This window comes from Lontra canadensis, unplaced genomic scaffold (genome assembly GCF_010015895.1).
Source record: "Lontra canadensis isolate GAN:19392208 unplaced genomic scaffold, GSC_riverotter_1.0 scaffold25, whole genome shotgun sequence".
In the NCBI taxonomy this organism is placed as follows: Eukaryota; Metazoa; Chordata; class Mammalia; order Carnivora; family Mustelidae; genus Lontra; species Lontra canadensis.
The window spans coordinates 22,696,748-22,718,198 of NW_022631019.1; the positions used below are offsets into that span (position 1 = coordinate 22,696,748).

The 21,451-nt window shown below is 40.6% G+C and overlaps 1 protein-coding gene across 17 annotated transcripts in view; it reads right to left on the reverse strand.

The window, feature by feature from the left end:
- Positions 1-21,451, reverse strand: part of PUM1 (pumilio RNA binding family member 1) — a 138,382-nt gene that overhangs the window by 44,430 nt on the left and 72,501 nt on the right. For 9 of the 17 annotated variants that reach the window (XM_032864001.1, XM_032863991.1, XM_032863996.1 and 6 more), the window contains 4 exons: positions 16,213-16,379; positions 13,944-14,214; positions 2,773-2,866; positions 1,475-1,591 (listed from right to left, as the gene is read on the reverse strand). In XM_032864001.1, the coding sequence (XP_032719892.1) occupies positions 1,475-1,591; positions 2,773-2,866; positions 13,944-14,214; positions 16,213-16,379 (649 nt within the window). The remainder of the gene's footprint in view (positions 1-1,474; positions 1,592-2,772; positions 2,867-13,943; positions 14,215-16,212; positions 16,380-21,451) is intronic. The other 8 variants (XM_032864002.1, XM_032863995.1, XM_032863994.1 and 5 more) reach the window with 4 other exon arrangements.

Below are 21,451 nucleotides of genomic sequence, written 5' to 3' on the forward strand. Positions count from 1 at the left end.
GCAAATCACATGCTATATAATAGTAAATAAAATCTTACAATAGTAATATTTAATTATGATTAACATGACTTGGAGGGATTTGTTCCCAGAGAATTTTTACTTTGGAAGACACTGACTTTGTCCCAATGTTGAATTCAATCTACCATACCTATGTGAGCCCATTATGAAGTCAGCAATGGTGCTCCAGTCAGGTAACAGAAAGGACTGCTTTTGAAACAGTTCAGTCTCAAGGGGAAACAAAACCACTCATGCATGCATCCACAAGCAAATACAAAGTAAAAGTAAGTAACAGAGAAAGAACAGGGGAGTCAGTAAAGGAAGGGTTTCTAGGTGGTGGCAGTGAGAGCTAAGGAGAACGCCAGGCAAAGAATGGGAAGCATTTACTACAGAAGACTAAGGAAACCACAGTGTCCAAAGACACAGAGACCTAAGCCAGTGTGGTGCCCGCAGCAATCCAAAATAATTTTAGCTCTGCTAGAATGTCTCGTGTGAACCAGTGACAGCCAATCTGGATGGGGAGAAAGTGGTATACATGTGGGGACATCTACACACAAATCACAGAGAGATCAGAGTGGGTCCTAATCCTCGCTTATCCTCCATATGTCACGGTAGCTCCTTAAAAACAGTGCACCAAGGAATAGCGCACCACCACCTAATTAGGATGGAATAATCAGCCATGTCTGATAGCTGCGGTGGGCTATGTTTGGGTGGGTAACTAGAAATCGGTGACAGGCTTCTTCTCTGAGAAAACACTAAATGGCAGATGACACTGGTGCTGTGCATTTATTAAAGATAATGCATCCTGAGGGGCCCCTGGGTGGCGCAGTTGGTTGAGTGTCTGCCTTTGGCTCATGTCACAATCCTGGGGTCCTGGGATCAAGCCTGGAATCGGGCTCCTTACTCAGTGGAGAGCCTGCTTTTCCCTCACCCTCTGCCTGCCGCTCCCCCTGCTTGTGCTATCAAATAAATAAATAAAATCTTAAAAAAAAATACAGTATGAAAAAAGAAAGAAAGAAAAGAAATTGGTGATGGGTTTAAAGAAGAAAGGTGAAAAGGTAAGATCTATGTTTAAAAACAGTTTTCGAGAACACTGGTGGGGAGGGGTAAGCAAATCAGGAACATGTAAATGAGAACAGGTGCCAAAGCCTGCTAGATAGAGTATAAGGACCTGGACTGTGGCAGACCACAGGCAGTAGGATGACCTAGGAAAGGGGATAATTTCCCAAACTATCTACGAGCAATTTGGTGGTTCCATGGATCACAAACACCCATATAGGAGCAGCTCATGAATTTGCCTTTGGATGTGTTCAAGGTGAGGTTACAGCTAAGGAGAGCTATCCAGCTGGCAGGGAGAGGACACTGGAAACCAGGAGAAAAATCTCCACTTGGATTGGGGAACAGGGTACAAAGAATGCCTGCCAGCCCCCATGACTTTAGCAGGGGATAAAGTGCCGCATGCAGAAGAACACCTCACCTAGTGTTGCAGCTGCCGCCAGTCCAGCTGTGTAGGGGTCCGTCCCCGGGGGAGCAGCGCTGATGATGTATGGATTGGGGACAAAGGCAGCGGGCGCTAAACCTGCTGAAAACACACCTGTCAGTAAAAACACACCCAACTAGAACTGCAGCCCCACCAGATCCTACACAATTTGGCTACTCACTCCATGCTGCAGGTGAGGAAAAAAGAAAAAAGACAAGACAGGACAGGTTGAGAGGAAAGAGGTCTTTTAAAAAGTTAAAATAATCCCTATACTAAAGATCAGAGTGACACTTATATATTATCTTTTTGTCTTTTTTTGTTGTTTTGTTTTTTGTTTTTTATCTCTGCTAACAATTTAAACCATTAAGCAATTTCAAATTCAGCACAATTTCTCAAGGACTATCAAAATTATGGCAGGCTAAAACAAAGCAATTTTAAAGACTCTGTAATGGGATGGAAGGAAGAATTTATCTCCATTTAAAACAATTTTCCTAACAGTTTTTCTCAAAGAAAATGTATAGGTATTTATAAAGACTAGCATCTTCAATTATAAATTAAACCAGATTCAGGCAAAAGCCGTTATGCCCAGCCTTAATACATTTAGGTTGGAAGTAAGTCGTTTCTTCCACAACATACCACAATCTCTGATTAGCAATCTCCTTCCTACTGAACAGTATCATTTTGACACATTAAAAAAAAAAAAATTCTACATCTGCTTGTTTATATACACAGCACTTTGTTTCAAAGAGACCTTTAAAAGCTCCGGGGGGAGAGGTCTAGGCAGTAAGACAAAATATGTACACCAAAGCATTAACATGTGCTATAGGAGAAGGGCAAAGCTACTTTAAAAAACAGACATTAAACGAGAAAACTTTTTCAGATCTTCAATACATGTTGCTTGGAAAATGGACTTACTACCTGCTACTTAGCAAAATGGGAAATTGATACATTCACAGTTGAGGCAACTCTGACAAGAGCAAAACTATTCTTATGCCATCTCTTTCACCCAGTCTCACCAAGAGAGTTGATGCTAGTCACTACTGTAGTTATATACTTTAAATCCCAAAACAGCGGGAGCAGACCAATACCTGGACACTAAGAAATCTTAGAAGTCTAGAGGGTTGTCAAAAATAAAGAACGTGCCAAAAGGTAGCACAGGACAGGAGGAAGAGGCCATCTACTCTGAGACGATTAGAATCACTTTCCAGCAGTGGGTTTTGTGGCAGCTAGCAGCTTAAAGTGGTGGCCATGGCGTCACTGTGGGCCCGCCCCCTGGGGGCCCGCCGAGGACTTACCGATGTGGGGCTGATGAGCCGCCGCCAGTGCGTACTGCTGCTGCTGAGCTGCGGTCAGCTGCTGGACAGCGAGCGCGTTGGGTCTTTGGAACAGCTGAAGGAAGAGAAAGATATGATGAGGTCAGAGAAACTATCTCATGAAATAATCTTAAGACCTCTCTGAATAGAAATTTCTATAAACCCTTGTTCAGGAATGACATTTTTAAATAAAAACGTTCTCCTGCTCTACTCCAGTCCCATTCTGATGGTATCATCAAACTTCATAGTAAGGTTTTCCCTCTCCTCTACCTCCAGAGGGTGCACCCAGTTCCCGTGTGCCCCCTACTACCTCACAGGTTAGTCTGCTGTCCCCTGAACCACAAACAATCATACAAACGCCCAAACGGCTGTCAACAGGTCTGAGGGTCCTGCCTGATCCAAGGCACACACAAAATTAAATCCACTGCAAAAATGACTTACACCACATTGCCCCTAGTGCTGTCACCTCTCTTCAGCTCTTTTAAGAACCCCACAAACACTTTGAATTAATCCTCACATTTTGGAACAGAAAGCAAAAACGTGTTCATTTCGTCCTCAGGCTATCTCTTCCCAGGGAAATGATACTGGATACCTTCCTCGACCAGTGGCTTATCACAATGAATAACTTAGATTGGGGGGAGGGGGAGGGTTGGGCGAGCCTGGTGGTGGGTACTACAGAGGGCACGTATTGCATGGAGCACTGGGTGTGGTGCATAAACAATGAATCCTGGAACACTGAATAAAATAAATAAAATTAATTAGCTGCCAACTTGTGGGAGCCCTCCAGTTTCCTAAGATGCCTATTCTTTATGTGTAGGAAATCAAACAACAGAAATACAGCTGCTCCTAAAAAACCTGGGTTATGAGCACAGACTTAGCACACTTCTTAGTTCACAGGAACAGGAAAGGAATGCAAAGGCCCTGACACTAAGAATATGCCAAAATTCTTTTTTACTACAAGGTTAATCATTCACTCATTCATCCTACAAATATTATGAAACCAATAATGCCCAAGCAAGGACTGTGCAAGGGACTAGGGATGCAACGCTGCCTAAGATGGTGACACGTTAGCCTGAATAGTACTGGTGCAAAAAAGGGGGGTTATCGATTGCCTTGACATGCCACCTTCCAGAGAGTCATACTGAAAATGTCCTCATTCGCTAAGCTCACTGAAGGCACCTCCCTAGGAAGGACCGTCAACCTCCCTACCTGCTCTTTCTACAGTTTTTGGTAGGTGAGCCGACATCACTGGAGGACATACAGCAGACACCATGGATCTTAAATAACAGATCTCCTCATGAAGAGACCTGACTTTTGTAGACATTAGGAGATAATGTCATCCCACCAACTCAGCTTAATTATAATCAGAGCTCGACATATAATGTTATCTTCAGCAGTGGAGAGACTTTATTATGAGTAGGCAAATTAAAAAAAAAAAAACCAAAAGGTGAATATTTCGAACATACTAACCAATGTCACCTGTTACCTCTCTTTGTAAATATTCTTCTTTCTAAATACCAGAGTATAATTAGCCTCTGCCTTTATAGTATGAAAGGAAATAAAAAGTAACCATGTATAGATTTCAAAAATACTTTTTGAGTTTTATTTTCAAAGGTTAAAGAAACAAGAAACTTCACTATGATGCTGGTAAAAAGACAAATATTCCTTCAGGGACAATGATGAAATATCAAGTCTTCAAAAGCAATAGTGGGATTTATAGGCCAGCCTATCAAAACAACTGTTCACTCCAGGAAGGGAGCCAATCAGGACTACTAGGTAACTGCGATCTTGTGATTTTTCCAAGTTGTTTTTCACGTGTCTGTCTTGCCTAAAGGACAGTGTTGTTCCACAGTATTCCTACCAACAGGAAACAGCTCACCCACGAAGGGCAGCCAGGAGGGAGAAAACATTACAGTAAAATAGTGGAAAGTTGTTTCTAAGCTTTTTCCAATGCTATACAAATACCTCATAGTTTCACTAGATATGTACTGTATCTTCACTGGGTCTCTGGAATTTTCCTAGCCTCAAGCCTTTTGAAATATTTAACATATCAGACATGGCTCATTCTAGCCTCTTCCCTCTATACTTCTTTGTCCTGCTGCAAACAATTCATTCAACATTTTTTGAGAACTTATTAGTGAGGTGCTATGACATGGAGCCAGAGAAATACAGTGTGTTGAGAACAGAACTTCTGAAGTGATCTAATTAACCAAAAACAGTACTCACTGCTATGCCATATGAATTATCCCCACTTCACAGGTTTTTAACGTGGCACAGAACCCCTTAACTGTATGTGTACCATATATATCCAGGCTGTGTAAATACCAACCATTCTGCACAACCTTGGTCTGTGAGTCTCAGCACCACTTCACTGTACTTTGAGAAGAAGAAATTATTACTTTGAACTAAAAACATACAGGTCCTACAAGAGCTCCCACATATTCTGTGTTTGAGAGTTGATTGATATCGCAGTGATTATGGTGAATAGAGAAGGAATTGTTTTCTTGAATGCATTTTGCAGTAAACAATTAACAAAAGTAAATTATCATCTACAGCAAGCAGTTTTGATTATAGCATAGATTACAGCAATTCTGGCACATTCTCTTTATGTAAATAGTCCAATATTAACTGGAAATACAGGGTATTCAAAACAAAATTGGGTAATTGGCAAGTAATGGATTCCAAAGGATCCTGAAAAACTCATACAAATGCCATCTGCTGGGCAAAGCACTGAGCTCTGTTAACATTTTCGTAATTTTCAGAAAGCAAGCCAATGGTAACTGAGAAACACAATACTGTGAGATTTGGAGAGCACGCTTGTTTTTTTAAAGGTGGTATAATGGTAAATGTGCCACTACTGATTACAATATACTTGGATTGAATTCTTAAGTTGTTCAAGACAGTGAATGCAAGGGAAAATGTATCAACTACTTCAAGCTCATCAAGGTTCCTAGTAAGAAACACTGAAGGCATAATCTGGGAACTACACAAGCAAACTAATTTAACTCCCTTCTCTGTCACTACATGACTTTTCAAAAGATAGCCTGCAAGGTTTTTATTCCAGAAAGGGGCAGTCAGAAACACGCACTATAGTGCTAAGTGATAAAAGACAGCTACCACTGTTATTATATTGTTATCAATAATGTGTTGGCATAAAAACAGTTGCTGAGTTTTCAGAATATGTAGTAATACCTAAATATGGAGCTGATGTATATGAAAGACTGTCCCCCTCCCCCACCAAAATAAAATGTCGTGCCAGCCCTGGCTTCTGACCCATTTAATACTATATACACAGTGGACAGAGGATAAGAGCACAGACTCTGGGGTCAGAAAGCCTGGACTCATATCTTAGCTCCAATGCAGACTACATGACACAGGGCAAAGATAATCTCTCTGTGACTCATTCTTCTCTCTCGAATAAGGACAATAAAGACATGTCTAACATGCAAGGTGCTAGAAGTATCAAAATTAACACACATAAAATTAACAGGTAAAACACAAGCTAGGAACAGTCCTTTCTGATGAATGGGGGGAGTACCCCTATACAGACATGGCCCTTCTGTGAGACACCTCTTACAGCTCCTTCCCCAACAGGGCAGCTCAGGATGAAGAAAGCAGAGGGCAAAACTCCTTGGAGTGAATGTTAATTTAAAAAAATCCCAGGGGCGCCTGGATGGCTCATTGGGTTAAGCCTCCACCTTCCGCTCACGTCATGATCTCAGGGTCCTGGGATCCAGCCTCACATCGGGCTCTCTGCTCAGCAGGAAGCCTGCTTCCCCCTATTGCTCTCTGCCTGCCTCTCTGCCTACTTGTAATTGAGCTGTCAAATAAATAAATAAAACCTTTTAAAAAATAAAAAAATCCCAATGAGGGATGCCTGGGTGGCTCAGTCAGTTAAGTGGTTGCCTTCGGCTCGGGTCATGATCCCAGGGTCCTGGGATGAGTCCCACATCGGGCTCCTTGCTCAGCGGGGAGCCTGCTTCTCCCTCTCCTTCTGCCCCTGCTCATGTGGTACACGCTCACTTGCGCTCTCTCTCCCTGTCAAATAAATAAAATATTTAAAAAAAAAAAAAAAAACAATGAGTTCATGAGCATGAACTGCTGTCAACAGGTCACAAAGATAAAAAGGAATGAAGAAAAACCTCTTTTGTTTTGCTGTGGAAGAATATGCTTTACCATATACTCCATGTAGAGAAAACCACAAATGCAACTGAATTTGTAGGTGAGACAGCCCCACGTTATCAAAAGGCTTTGTTTTTCTGGTACTAGGTCTAAAGGACAGAGCCCAGAGCTAGACACCAGAACACAGATGTTCCCACAGCTTGTAGTATATGACCTTCAGTAACTCTCCAAGCTTCATGAGGTCTTAAGTTTCTTATCTGTAAACGTTTAGTAGCCCTATCCCATGGGGATGTTATAAGGGTTCACAGGGGAAAGATCTTCAAAACACTGAAGGTATTATTACATCAATGGTGGGACTATAATCTTTAAAGAAAAAAAGTTTATCATGACAGCCAGTCTTTAGTACATGAAATATGTGAAAGTCTGCTACTGTCTGAAGCTTCCAGATCAAAGCCCATTTTCGACCAGGTTATTTGAACAACTACAAGGATCAACAATGATTTATGGATGCACAGGTACATATGAACCACGATGATGATATTGTAAAAAAGAAAACTTCTTTACATTTTCTTAGCAGATGGAACATCTGCTATTTTGATTCCAAAATAATCTCTTAACAATGTGGGGGGGGGGATTAAACATGTCCTTCTACTAAGTAAATAAGTATCTTTTGAGGAAAATCAGAAAATTCCAGGGGCGCCTGGGTGGCTCAGTGGGTTAAAGCCTCTGCCTTCAGCTCAGGTCATGATCCCAGGGTCCTGGGATCAAGCCCCGCATCAGGCTCTCTGCTCAGCAGGGAGCCTGCTTCCTCCTCTCTCTCTGCCTGCCTCTCTGCCTACTTGTGATCTCTGTCAAATAAATAAATAAAAATCTTAAAAAAAAAAAAAAGAAAGAAAGAAAAAAAAAAAGAAAATTCCAACAAAGTCCAAGAGCAATAAAGGTAAGCTTCAACTGACCCAAACTGCTAGCTAAAGTCAATATTTTAACAGTGACTATACATGACACTGATAAAATAACCTTCCTCTCACTTGTCAACTGGAAGGAAAGCTGAGAATATTAAAGACCTATATTAAAACTACACAACCTAGCTTCAGAAATGACATCCAATCACTACCACGCTTTTAAAATCACTGTGTGTCACTTCCTCTCCCATCTGCCTAGGGCTGTGAGGGAATGAATCTGCACTTCAACTATGATTTCCAGAGTACTGTTTCCTTGCTAAAATTCATGCTTAACAGGTGAGAGTTTTATTACATCAGTAAGCAATTTTGTACAACACGCTGCATTGGATTATTTTTAGATTAACTGAATTCTAAATAAAGAGCATCAACAATTAATCTTATTAATCTATAAGGATGTAATCCTGGCTTTGGTTTCTGCTACATATGATTGTAATATAATGAAATCTAGCAGTAACTTTATAAAATATATTTAGGGAAATATAAATAATTGTATGGTTCTTCATTAAAAGAGAGAAGATAGCTCGTGTACCATAACACAAAATGGTACAAACACATTATTATGAACTGTCACTGTTTATAATGCTCACTGTTCACTGTCCAGAAATAAGGAGAAGACAATGAAGAGAAAGTGAGGGAAAGAGGGAGAATACTCCAGAAATATCAATGAACATTTCAAAATGCCCTAAATTAGGGGTATTTAAACCCCAGATCTTCATACTTGGGATAGGTAAAATTATCCTTATTTTCATGGAATTCAGCATGTCCTTCAATTATGACTGTAGGCAACATTAACATTAACATTAGCTATACACTTGTGACTTAATCACCAACAGAAGTCACATATGGGGTGTATGGGTGGCTCAGTACATCAGTTGACTTGACTTCATCTCTTGACTTCAGTTCAGGTGGTAATCTCAGAATTGTGAGACCAGCCCTGCCTCTGGCAGGCCATGCTCGATATGGAGCCTGCTTAAGATTCTCTCTCTCCCTCTGCTCCTCCCAGCCCATCTCAAAAAAAGAAAAAAAAAAAAAAAGTCACCATACATTTTTCATGATCCTTTACAACTATTAGACATCCCAAAGCCACATTTATCCTCATCATGATCACTAGGTATGCCCACTTCTGCTACATGCATTGTTTGACTAAGTAGATACATATTCAACTTGTTAAATATTTCATAAATATTCATTGTTTTGTTAAATATTCTGTAATATTTCTATATAACTATTTCTTTTGTAAACCTACTTATACTAAATATATCATTCACGCAATGCAGCCCACAGATCTCATCAAACTGCTAAGGGGTTCATGGCACAAAAAAATGAATCCTTGCTTTAAATAAATCTTAAGTTTATAATAAACAGTGACTAGACAAGTAATTTAACTAGCCAAAACCCAAAGTATCCCTAAGTACCACTAAGTTTGTAATGAACTACATGAAAATTACCTTTCCTGTATTTGCAGGCTGTTCTATACTATATATCTCAATAGAAATTGATACTAACAGTTTTATGAAACCAAATCAAAACCCCTATTAAAAGGAAATGGGGGGGGCGTGTGGGTGGCTCGGTCGGTTAAAGCCTCTGCCTTCAGCTTGGGTCATGATCTCAGGGTCCTGGGATCGAGCCCCACGTCGGGCTCTCTGCTCAGCAGGGAGCCTGCTTCCCCCCCTCTCTCTGCCTGCCTCGCTGCCTGCTTGTGATCTCTGTCAAATAAATAAATGAAATCTTAAAAAAAAAAAAAAAAAAAAAAGGAAATAGGACACAAGAAAGAATTATTTTGTCAATTTCCAAACCAGATCCCATCATGAAATCACATATAAAGCTACCTCATTAACTATAGCAAGTGACTCAAAACTTAAAAAAAAAATAAAAATAAAAAAAGCCAATACTAAAAAGCAAAAATGTGTAGAAAAACACGTACTACACTAGATCTGTGGGTCAATCCTCACAATCATTAATAATGTCTGGGACTCAGGCCTGGCTCTCAAGCCTCTGGGACCTGGAATCAATAGCCCAACGCACCAAGTTGCATTTCCCTCGAAGTGCGCCTTCTACTGCTGTCAGCCTATGAGCACACCATGCTCATTTCTATCTCCGCAAGAGATACACTGTGGAGTGTATATTTCTATACACTGCACCTGTCTTTCAAGGAAGGTCTATACAACCTTGGTCCCCATAGAGCCCTCCCATGTTCTGACAGCATTCCTGACCACCCAGTTTAGCCTTAGTTCTCCAACTGCCCCACACAGCTGCACGTAAGTCGGCCTTACTAGGAGCACCAGCTCTGTTCAAGACCAGCAGAACCATATTCCTGGAAGGACACAATCATCAATAATTAACTCATTAAGCCCGGTAAGAACTGTCTACAGCGGCTACTGAACTAACAGCACAAAAAAACTAAACCATGGTAATTAAGTCATTCCTCCTTAGAACTGTCTTATCACTATCAGGCAGCACGGCAAAGTTGCTAAGACCCACAACCCCGCCTGTGCAACCTCACCCCACCACCTAGGATGACTACCACGTCATCTACTGAACAGGCACCTGTTAAGTTCTCATAGTAACCCTTTAAGTTTTACTATTTCCTCTAGTGGAACTTTCACTCTTTTCCTTATATAAACAAGTCTTCAAGGCACAGCTCAAGATCTACCTCTTCCAAAAGTCCTTCCTTCCCCAGAAGAGAGTATGATCTCCCTTATCTAAGGTTCTAGGACCTAGGCAAGTCCTAAACTTGTCTTTGAGTACTTTCTTGCACTAGTTAAATGGCCAAATGAGTCACAATACCCAAACTGAGAGCTATGGGTTGGGGGAAATCCATTTCACTCATGAAAAGATATGCTCAGCTACAGGTGAGAACAATGCAAACAAAGTTACAATCCACAGTCCACAAATCTGTGATCTCCCTGAAGTTACCATCAAAACTGGATTTCAAAATAATTATGTACTTTTTTTCATCAGATGGCAACAGAGGTTGTGACTCTAAAAAAGAGGTAATTTCCTGGATATTGTGCAGGTCTAGTTATAAACATGAGCACAAGCTTAACGGGCTAGATCTAAAGGACTAACATAGTAGAATACAAGCTAGTGCCTCAAAGAGTGGCCTCCAGATCTCTTAGAAGGCTAGTTCCAAATTTCAGTTTGGGTAAGTGTATTTAATCATGGGGGTAATCTGAGATACTATAATAGGAATATGTTAAAAATTTCCTGAAAACTTGGTCTACTAAAGCAAAAGCAGTAGACACAGAAGAACAAGACCCAAGGAGTTTACCCTTAAGGGGCTTACAGTCTAGCAAGGACTATTAAACAAGAAATTATAACACAAGGAAGAACATGGTGATTCCAGTTTCAAGGGAAGCACAAAGCACTACAGAGTTCAAAGGAGACAGACAAACTCATTGATATGGAGATCAAGAAAGCTAACAAGCATTGGATCTTCAAGGATGACAATCAATTAAAATAGTAAAAAGGGAAAGGGGAGTAAAACATAATGGAGAGCAAAAGAGTAAGGAGTATTGAATAAGTATTGAAGTAAGATCAAACACCAAATTCCAGTAGAAAAAGGATCCTACCATCTTAACAGCTACTCCTGCCTCTATGTAGGAGAATGTTAAGAGGTTAAGGGTCTTGAAAACACTGAGAAGTCTTGGCCCAATAGTTCCCAGGCATGCTATTAGGGAGCCCACTACATGACCATGTAAAACAATCTACTCAGAAAAGCAAGAATTATGGGCCCACGGAATAAAACAGAAATGATCACATTGCGTGTTGGTGGTCTACCTATGTAACAATGACCCTATGTTACTACAACCAAGGCATGAATGGGAAGCCAAAAACCAACAATATTTTAACTTCCAAAATATAACATTCAGCTTCAAAAATTACTGAAATGGGATAAGTGGTGAAGGCATCCCAGGCTTCATAAATCTGAGTGGGTGTTATCTTTAATGTAATCATGTTAACTGCTTGTGAGTTTGCAAAAGGACGTATCTGTTCAAGTTCTTTTTTTTTTTTTTTTAAGGTTTATTTATCTGTCAAAGAGGGGAGAGAGAGAACATGACCAGGGGGAGCAGCAGGCAGAGTGAGAAGCAGGTTCCCCACTGAGCAAGGAACCCGATGTGGGACTCGATCCCAGGACCCTGGGATCATGACCTGGGCCAAAGGCAGATGATTAAACGACTGAGCCACCCAGATGTCCCGAAGTTCTAATAATTATCCAGTCTCCCAAAACACTGGTAAAATTAGTTTGAAATGAGAGGTCAATATATCAAAAGAGAATCCCAACTCTGATTATAAAGTAAAGAACAATTCAGTAAAAGAGCATCGGATTTTTCCTTATAAGAGGTTAAAGACAAACACTTCTTCAACAATAAGCAAAGGGTTTGACTGGATTAAATGAGAAATGGGAAGCTAAGCACAAAAATAGCCAGAGTTCTAGAAGTTCAGACCACAAAAGACAAGGTAAAAGAAAGAATTAAGAATTCAGATAAAAATTTCTTGATATAACCAGGCTAAAGAATCCTGATTAGGAGTAGCCTACACTCAAGGAGCCTGGATGGTTCAGTCAGTTGAGCATCTGACTCTTGATCTCAGCTCAGGTCTTGTTCTCAGAGTTGTAAGTTCAAGCCCCACATTGGGCTCCACACTGAATGTGGAGCCTAGTTTTTAAAAAAAAAAAAGGAAAAAAAAAAGTAGCCTATACTCAGAAACCTCAGTTTAGACAGAGAATTACCACACTCCTATCCTAAGCTCAGCAAGCTTGAGTCTATGTGGTAACAGTGTCCCGTACAAAGCTGAAGTCTAATCTATTTTCAGCACCTGGGGTAATTTCTGGCTTCAATCTGTTGTTTTGAGGATTCACTGTGAAGGGGGGCAAAACAGTAAAAGAAGAGATAAAGCACAAAAAATCATTCTTCCGGAGAGATGGCACATCTACTGGGAACCACAGGGAGAGTAGTGGACACTTAGAATTTACTCTCTCTAGAAAAATTGTTAATTAAACCTAACAGATCCACCTGATATGACCAGAGCACACATATCACATCATCCCTTAAAGGGATTTCCTCTTATAAACTTTATTAATGTTACTATTACTGTTATTAATATTCTTATTAATATTAAATGGTTAGCTTTATCATCAAAATTAATTTAAAATCAACTATTTATGACAACAAAGGAACAGACCATACATCAATTTATCCCACAGACATAGAATTTCTAACCAACAAAATGAGATTTTAACCTTTCAGGCCTGGAGGGTCTGTATTTATGTTCCAGTCCAAAATTAATGACTATCAGAAATTCATGGCCCATCAAAGTGCTTCCAGCCACAAGAGAGATCTTGTGGTACCTGACAAGATGGGGAAGCTACCTGCCCCCTTTTATAATTCAGAGAGCTGGAGGTTTTTTACTTAAAAAAAATTAAACAGAGGGATCAGTAAACCCCAGAGTTAGGCATACCATGCCTTTAAAACCAGAATGCACACATATAATGTCTTCCAAGGATTTATGAAGAAAAGAAAGAGTCACATAATTTCACTGTAGAGATTTACACTGAGTGATTTGTGTTTTTCCCCTACTCGTATTTTAACTCTTTTGAAAGGTAGCAGGTATGTTTGTTAGCTATAGTTATTCACTTAATTAAAAGACATGACTAATAAGACAACTTCACATTGAACTCCTGCCAGCAGTAGGTACGGAGTTTACGATTTTAAAAACAAAACCAACAGCATCACAATCTTATTAATCTTCACAGAGATCAATTCAGCATCCAAGAGGACTGTGTCACAAGAGGGAACACCACCTCACCCAACCCCCCAGGCCCTGGGGTGACAGAGGAGCCAAAGGAAGTACATGTGGAGCACAGTGCTCTCTTGCCCATACTCATGGGAATCCGCCTCTGGAGGGGAAAGTACAGAGGCTTTGCGTGCCCACCTCACTCTCGGGTTAAGAATGGCTACTGCAGCCTATAATAACGCCACCCTCCTCCCTCCCCCCCATTCTTAGTCACTTGCATCACGTGCTGGCTGGAGGAGAGCAGAGAGAGTGACAGAGAGACACACACAGTACCTGTTGTTGAGAATTGTAGTCAAAAAGTCCCACAGTTGCTGCTGCTGAGTCCACAGGTACCTGCGTGCCTGAATAATCAAACTGAAGAGGCTCCATGCCCACATGTTCCATGGGGTCCAAGGGGACACTCTGGGACTCCATGTTGGAGAAATCCTCCACAGGCTTGGCACCATTGGTGCTGGTCAGCTGGGCTAAGCCCTCAGAACCATTCTGGTTTGGACCCAGAAGATCCACTTCATTAGCAGAGTTCTGGCAATTACCAGGGGTACGGCTAAACAGAGAAAGTAGAGGGCATTAAACCTTATTTTGAGCGGGGAGGGACACTACAGCAACCCCAGTTTAAAGATGACGTCCTTGAACACACTTTATCATCAACATAACTTAAGACTATTTCTACAGAACAACCAGAGACACTTTATGGTGCGTGTATGTTATATCCTCTAAAACAACTCTTCTGTTGCTTGCCTTCCCACCACAACCCACCCTGTAAATTCACATTAACTAGTATTAATTTACAATCCCTTTAACCAAAGGGACCAGATTTGAGGAACAATGAATGAACTGGAAAAAAACACTGCCTGTGGCATCCATGCAAACAAGATCCCAAAATGCAGGTAGTAAACCACAAGCCCCTCCCCGCAAAGTAACACCTACTCTCTAAACAGAGAATCAATGGAAAAAGTAGGTTCTGGGGGAAATTCCATATATGAGAATGATTCTATTAAAAAAAAAACTTTTTTACAGGTAAAAAAAACTTTAAGTATTATCTTGGTACTACTGTTCAGTGCTAAACCTGTCTCCCACTTTCCTCTTCTAAGAAACGAGAAGCAAAGCCATTACAAAACAGTACAAAATAAATTCATTATCTAGGAGATGTCCCTGCTGAGGAGACAACTCTAAGAATTAAAAGTAGTGTGAGAGTATCATTCATCATCCAAACCAGGATACTCCTAAGAACAAAAAAAGGGACACTGTTAATAAGTATCCTAGGACATGGCAGAAATGAGTACTGCCTTGGGTGACCCAGGACATAGGATCTTCCTATGTAAAAGGACTGCAGGACAGTGTAATTTCAAATCAGAGTAATACAGAACGCTGTTACATTCTAGTAAGGGGAGCATAGCCTGTGACTGCACTCTGTGCCCTTCAGTCCTAAAAGAAAGCCTACAGCTGGTACAAATTACAGCTACTGCCATATTCCCTCTCACACATGTGGCCTACCAGCACCGCCCCGCCATAAGTCAAACACTACGAACCCCTGCCTGAGGTTCAGGACGGAAAGGCTACCACTTCATCTGAAAGATGGTTGTTACTATGTGCCTCAAATTGTGTAATTCTTTATACTCAAAAGGTTAACAAAGTAAATTAGGAATACTGAACAACTCTGAATGTTGTTCTGCATTCGATGATCCAAAATGATTTTTAATTTTGGCCTCAGTGGGTATCAGGATCAGAGAGATAGGTGTGTGTGTTCAGACACACATATACTAGCTTTAGACTAACATTAAATTATTCAAAATCAAATCCTCTATCTGTATATCACTGACCAAGGATTTTTACATTTTTAAAATTATATACCATCACTAAAGGTTACCTACATAAATGAAGAATAACGCCAAGTGTAGAAGACAAATGTGCAACATCATCTGCAAAGTGTGCGTATTGAATTATAGGGTAAAACCTTCAAAGCAATCATGACCAGAGATGGAATGAGAGCATCCATGGAAGGGAGACGACTAAGAACAAGTCATTAAGCTGCACCTCTGGTTCTTCAAACTGAAGAAAATGATACTGACCCACCTACCTCTCAGGGAGTTTAAGAGTCTCAAATAAAATAATGTGTAGGTTTTCAACTGCTTCTCTCCACACTAACATGCCAGAGAAAGGGGACACGCTTCCATTAGTGACCATGGTTACTCCCAAGCTAGTGATTTGGGAGAAATTTAGGGAAAGTCCCAAGGCACCTATGCCAAGTGATTTTGATATTTGAGAATCACTAGAATATTTATAGAATCATTCTACAAATAATAGAGCCCTACAGAAATGCAAAAATCTATTGTTTTGGCAAAGCACCAGGAATTGACGGCTCTTAGAAGTTCCACCTTGCCAGTAGTAAATTTACAGTCTTGTGGTATGGCCTGCACTGGACCCAATTCTTAAAAAGGACAGATAAGGAAGTGGGGGGAAACCCCTAAAATCCAAATAAAACTAAACCAAAACAAAAACCCATTGCCCCCATTCAAAAGTCAGAAGTGTAAAACATACAAACCTAAAATCTTTGACGTCTGCATCAATCCCATTCTGCACTGGCAAACCATTGGTCTTGTCCATCACATCACCCTCCTCCTTCAAATCTCCTAGCTTATCTCCATCAAACGCACCCTTGTTCTTCTTGTCACCTTTGTCGTTTTCATCACTGTCTGCATCCCTTGGGCCCTGTTTAAAAAATAGCTTCAGCTTCACTAATCATCATCAACTAACAATAGTGGGCAACCACTGTGGACATGAGACTACACTAAATGCTAATTAAAACAGGGTAGTGTCCGTGTCCTTTCAAGACATTACAATCTAATTAACAGACAACACAGAGGCAGGAACACTGCAGAAAGTCTTGCCAAATGGGGGAGACAGACATACAATTATGTTACAGAGTTTAGGACAGTCTTACCACACCCAATGTCCCACCATCCCATTTTTTCCTTTCTACCTGAAGCCCAGCCACAATTCTACATCTCTTGGTCCCACCTCTCTACCCCCAAATCTAACTCTGTTCAGTAGCACAACTCCTAGTTAAGCCCCAGGTATGGCGGCTAACAGTATAGTTGGAAAGTGATGAGCCTACAAAAAGAATTTCCTACTTCATCACTACCTGTGTAAACTCCCTTACTTCTGAGTACTAAGCTAAGTGTGGTCTGACATCATTCCAATTCAATTACCCTCCACTTTACCTTGGGACACAGGCCCTGCCAAGTTGTATCACCTACCACCACCCCAGCTCTACTCTCCATCTCAGGGCTTTACTGCATCAATAATTCACCCATCATCTTTCACTTTGTTTCTAATCCTTCAAAACATGTTATATCTAACCGTGAAATTCTTTCAAAAGTACTCTTAAGTGCTTATCTGTTGTCTTTCCCTCTCTGCCTGCCCCATACCAGTTTATTTTGAGGCTAGAGGGAAGCCCCTTCGGCTGGATCGCTGATGCAGCAGACTTTGTCTCTGAAGTGTTTTAAACTACAAAGACTGAGAGATTAGACCTAAAGAATTGTTTTGGTGCCAAGTACACCGATGCCTTCTCTTCTAAGGAAATAAGGTCTGTCCCCTCTTGCCAACATCTTACATTAAGACCGTGACATACAAAGCAAATGTGCCTTAATTTCCAAAAGGAAAAGAAGATCTGGTAGTTTAACTTGACATCGTTCACAGAGCTTTGCAGAATTCTACCAAATGGTAAGTAACCTTTGCTTTTATAAAACTGGAGAGAGGCAACCTTGCTTGTCCTCACCATTGACTTCTGGAACAAATTAAAGCTCCTGTCAAAAGGCAAGAACCAGTGAGAGAAAAAGATAAGAGCTACTTCACAGCATTTCCAGTCACCACAACCAAATTTCACTGGGGTGGGGGAGGATCAGTAATGGAGGCTGGAGCAGAGACACTCCATTGTGAATATACAGGCCAGTGATGCAAAATAAACAGACGTTCTCAGGGCAGTTCCCAGAGATCTCTGGCCCAGAAAGGGTAACTCAGGAATCCTGACATTCTTAGAGCTTTCACCTGTCGGTTGTTAGCCCATTTTACTTTCAAAATTATTCTCTGTTCAAGACACAGAAAAAGACTTCATGGCTAATGTGAACTAAGGACACACCCAAGAAGGAACAAAGAAAGGATACACAACTTTGTCTCCCGTGGCATCAAGAAGGCAAACTACTGTTTTGGCAGCCACTGAGATGGGACCTTCATAGCAGAGTCTTCGAAGCGTAAGATGCTACTGGTTCAAGAGGAGGAATGACCGCCAACTGAGCGCCACAGCGAGATCCTAAAGCAGAGATGGGAATGGAATAAGATCCTAAAGACAGAGATCTCTGAAAACGTCTGAAGACAACAGCTCCCTCCTACTGCAAAGGTAAAACGGACAAAAACCGTGTATTCACTTTCATATTCCAACACTGAGTATAGTGGTTGGCAGAAGTTCAAAAACTATGACAAAGTAAACTGAAATGACCAAAAAATCCTGAAAAACTGAACCACTAAAATTAGAAGGATCCTCCCACTGTCTTTATCATAAGAGTCCAGGAGGTAATGACAGGGTCTAGATAACAAACAACTCTGCCTGCATTAGCCACTATTAATATCAGTAACAAAAGTATTAATTAGAAGGATCATCCCACTGACACACCTAAGTAATCTTCCATAAATCTACAAATCAAGTCACTGACCCAGAAGGAGCAGCCCAGCTCCAATTTCTCATCAGCAGTTCCAAAGGTCTGCAAGCAAAAACAGGAAGGAAATGGGATAAAGCAGCAGCAGGAAGTGTCACCAACAAGCAAGAAGGCTGATGACAGGGGAGACTCACTCGCCATATCAACAAACACTCTGCAGAAGCTCTCCTGAGTGACCCTTTAGAAGGGCTTGCGGAGAAGCTGCTGGGCTGGCTCTAAGATGACTGTTCTGGAAACAGTCCCTGATACTTAACTTTCTTCACTATACTGCCAAGGGTTAGATTTTCAAAGGAATCCCTAGGATGGGCTGTTTTTCACCCATATTGTACAGTCTATTCCTATAAAACATTCCTGGTTTTCTTCTATAAATTCCTCAGAACAGCCGGTTCCTTCTATCTGAAGGTGAGGGGCCCAAGGGAGGCTTCCGTTCCTTGATCTGGATAGTCACTGGGTGTATTCATTTTGTAGAAACACACACAGATGGACATTTATGACTTAAACACTTTTCAGCACACAGGTCATATTTCAGTAAAAAGTTTACTTAAGAGAAAAAAGTTCCGTAAATCAACAACAGCTCTAAATAAAAATGGCTGACAAGTCTGATTTTTAAGTGATACCAAGAGCAGAATGGGAAGGCTTTGTGTGAAAAGTCAGATAGTAAAAGAGAATGCAGGGTTCAAATCATAAAAAAGGTCTCTTAGAAATGTGAACAGCCTAGAGAGGGAAGAGGGATAGAAATGCGCTGGTCTGTTTTATAGGATTTTTACAAATGTTTTTAATATTTAAGATAAGGCTAGGTATTCACAGCTATGTGGTCTTGAAGAAAGAGCTAAACCAGGTTGCACAGAACCTACATTCTATCTCAACTGCTGACACGTATTAGCAGAGGACTTCTGACAGGTCATGAAATCCGAGCCCGAGTTCTCTCATCTATAGCACAGAGATAACTTTGTTTACAACAGAATAGTTATGAAATGATGCATATGCAAAGGATTTGTGAAGTATAAATCATATTATACAAAAGCAATATGATAATTAGTAAAAGCTAAGCACTGGGATGGTATTTCTTCTGTAACATTATCCATGATATCAAGATTAAACCTCTTAAATGGCCAATTAAGTGGTTTAACTCTACTAGAAGTATATAGCCGATCTGGCCCTCCCAGGGACACTCATTTTCACAGTGCAGTGGCTGTATGGTTAGTGTTGAGCATTACAATCTTTTTAAAATTTACAAGTGTCTGGGCTCACACCCAGAGATTCTGATTTAATTGGTCTGCAGAAGCTCCCGCAAGTGTTATAAAAGGCTTCTCCTCCAGCAACTCTAATAAGCACTCACAAATGACAACCGCTGTAATTAAGTCCAACAAAGCACTATAAAGGCAGGGTTTTTGTTGGGCTTTTTTGTCATACATTCCCTAGTACATAATAGTACTGAAAGTCTATTAGCTAAATAAAAGAAAAAATAAAGGCGGATTAATAGCATCTTTTTATTGTGGGCTTCCTTTAAATGAATGTTAACCCAAACCTGTAGTACTCACTTATAAGTTTCAATGAGTGTTCAAAATGCACATAGCCAAGCCCCATCAAAATCTCAAGAGTGGGGCCAAGAATGGTTCTGAGAGATCCCCTGTCTACACTGAGGCGCAAGGCTGTATTCCACTGCAAGATAGCAAAGAACTGAGGGAAGAGCAGAAAGAGAGAAGAACCTTCTATTGTGGAGGTTAGAGTCCATCCATTTATGGATCAGCTTCCTCAAAAGCCTCACAGAACAGGAGGAATATTTCAGAGAGTATCTATTAATTCTGAATGAGTCAGAGAAATGAGAATTTAATTTCTCCTCTTACTGCAGTGATCTTACCCACAAAGCTCCACAGAGCAAGTCATATTCAATGAGATTAGTAATTTTCCTCCCTTCTTTCTAAAAAAGACTATTTTGCATATTTGAAATTAGAACAAAGTTTGAATCCAGGCCCTACCAATTCCCTTCTGAGCTTTATTTTCCACTGGTATCAACTCACAGGGACAACAGTATCAAAGGGTTGCTTCAAGGAATCAATAAGGCAATTCATGAAAGTGAAATTCTTTTTTAAAAAAATTCTTAAAAGTGCTTTACTCCACTTTCACATTTTTTCCTGTCTTTTTCAGAGACATCCAGCCCCCCACTCTCCCAAAACCTCAAAATTGCTAAATAATCTTATGTCTCTCCCCCTGGGAAAAAACAGGGCTCTGATCGTTAGACCCTTTGTACCACTGATTTCCGTGAGGTATGTGTGCAGAACTGAGCCACAACCAACTACCACATTTCATCAAATTATCAATTTATGAAACATACCATCATTTTATGTCCTGCTAAAAAGGAAATGCTGGCAATTAAACTATGATATACTACTATTTAAAAGATGCACCCCATTTTCAAAATGAGCAAAGTGGGGAGGTGTACACTTTAGAAAGAGTGGAACACAGACTATCCCAGGCACTGTGTACATCACCACCTAACTGCAGGTGTACAGAAAGGTAAGGAGAGTGTTCCCCTCTGCTGTGGTAACCACCAGACCCAGGAGGGGGGAAAAAACAAAAAACATATCTTGACCATGCAGAATAGTATTTGTTATTAGAGACAAAAACAAAACAAGTTTTCTAAAAGTCGTCTGGTGCTTTTTTAACTTTTTATCTAGTCAGTAGTTAAAAGCTTGACATTAAAGCATGTAGAATTCTTGCTCGAGGGAAGCTCAAATCTGGAGGGGCTCTACCCTATAGATGAAGTTTCTGAATGTGATCCATGGCTTTCTGGTAATTTAATCTTCCAAGAAGATTACATATTTTTCAAACTTCAGTGTGCATGCAAATCACCTAAGGCTCTTGGCAAAATGCAGGTTTTGATTCAATAGAGCTGGGGTTGAGTCTGAGATTCTGAACTGGTAATATGTAATAAGCAGCCAGGCAGTGATAATGCTATTGGCCCATGGACTTTGTGGAGCAAGATTCTGTAAGGTTTACAAAGCACTTTCATATACAGGGCACCCAGGTGGCTCAGTCAGTTAAGCGTCTGCCTTTAGTTCAGGTTAT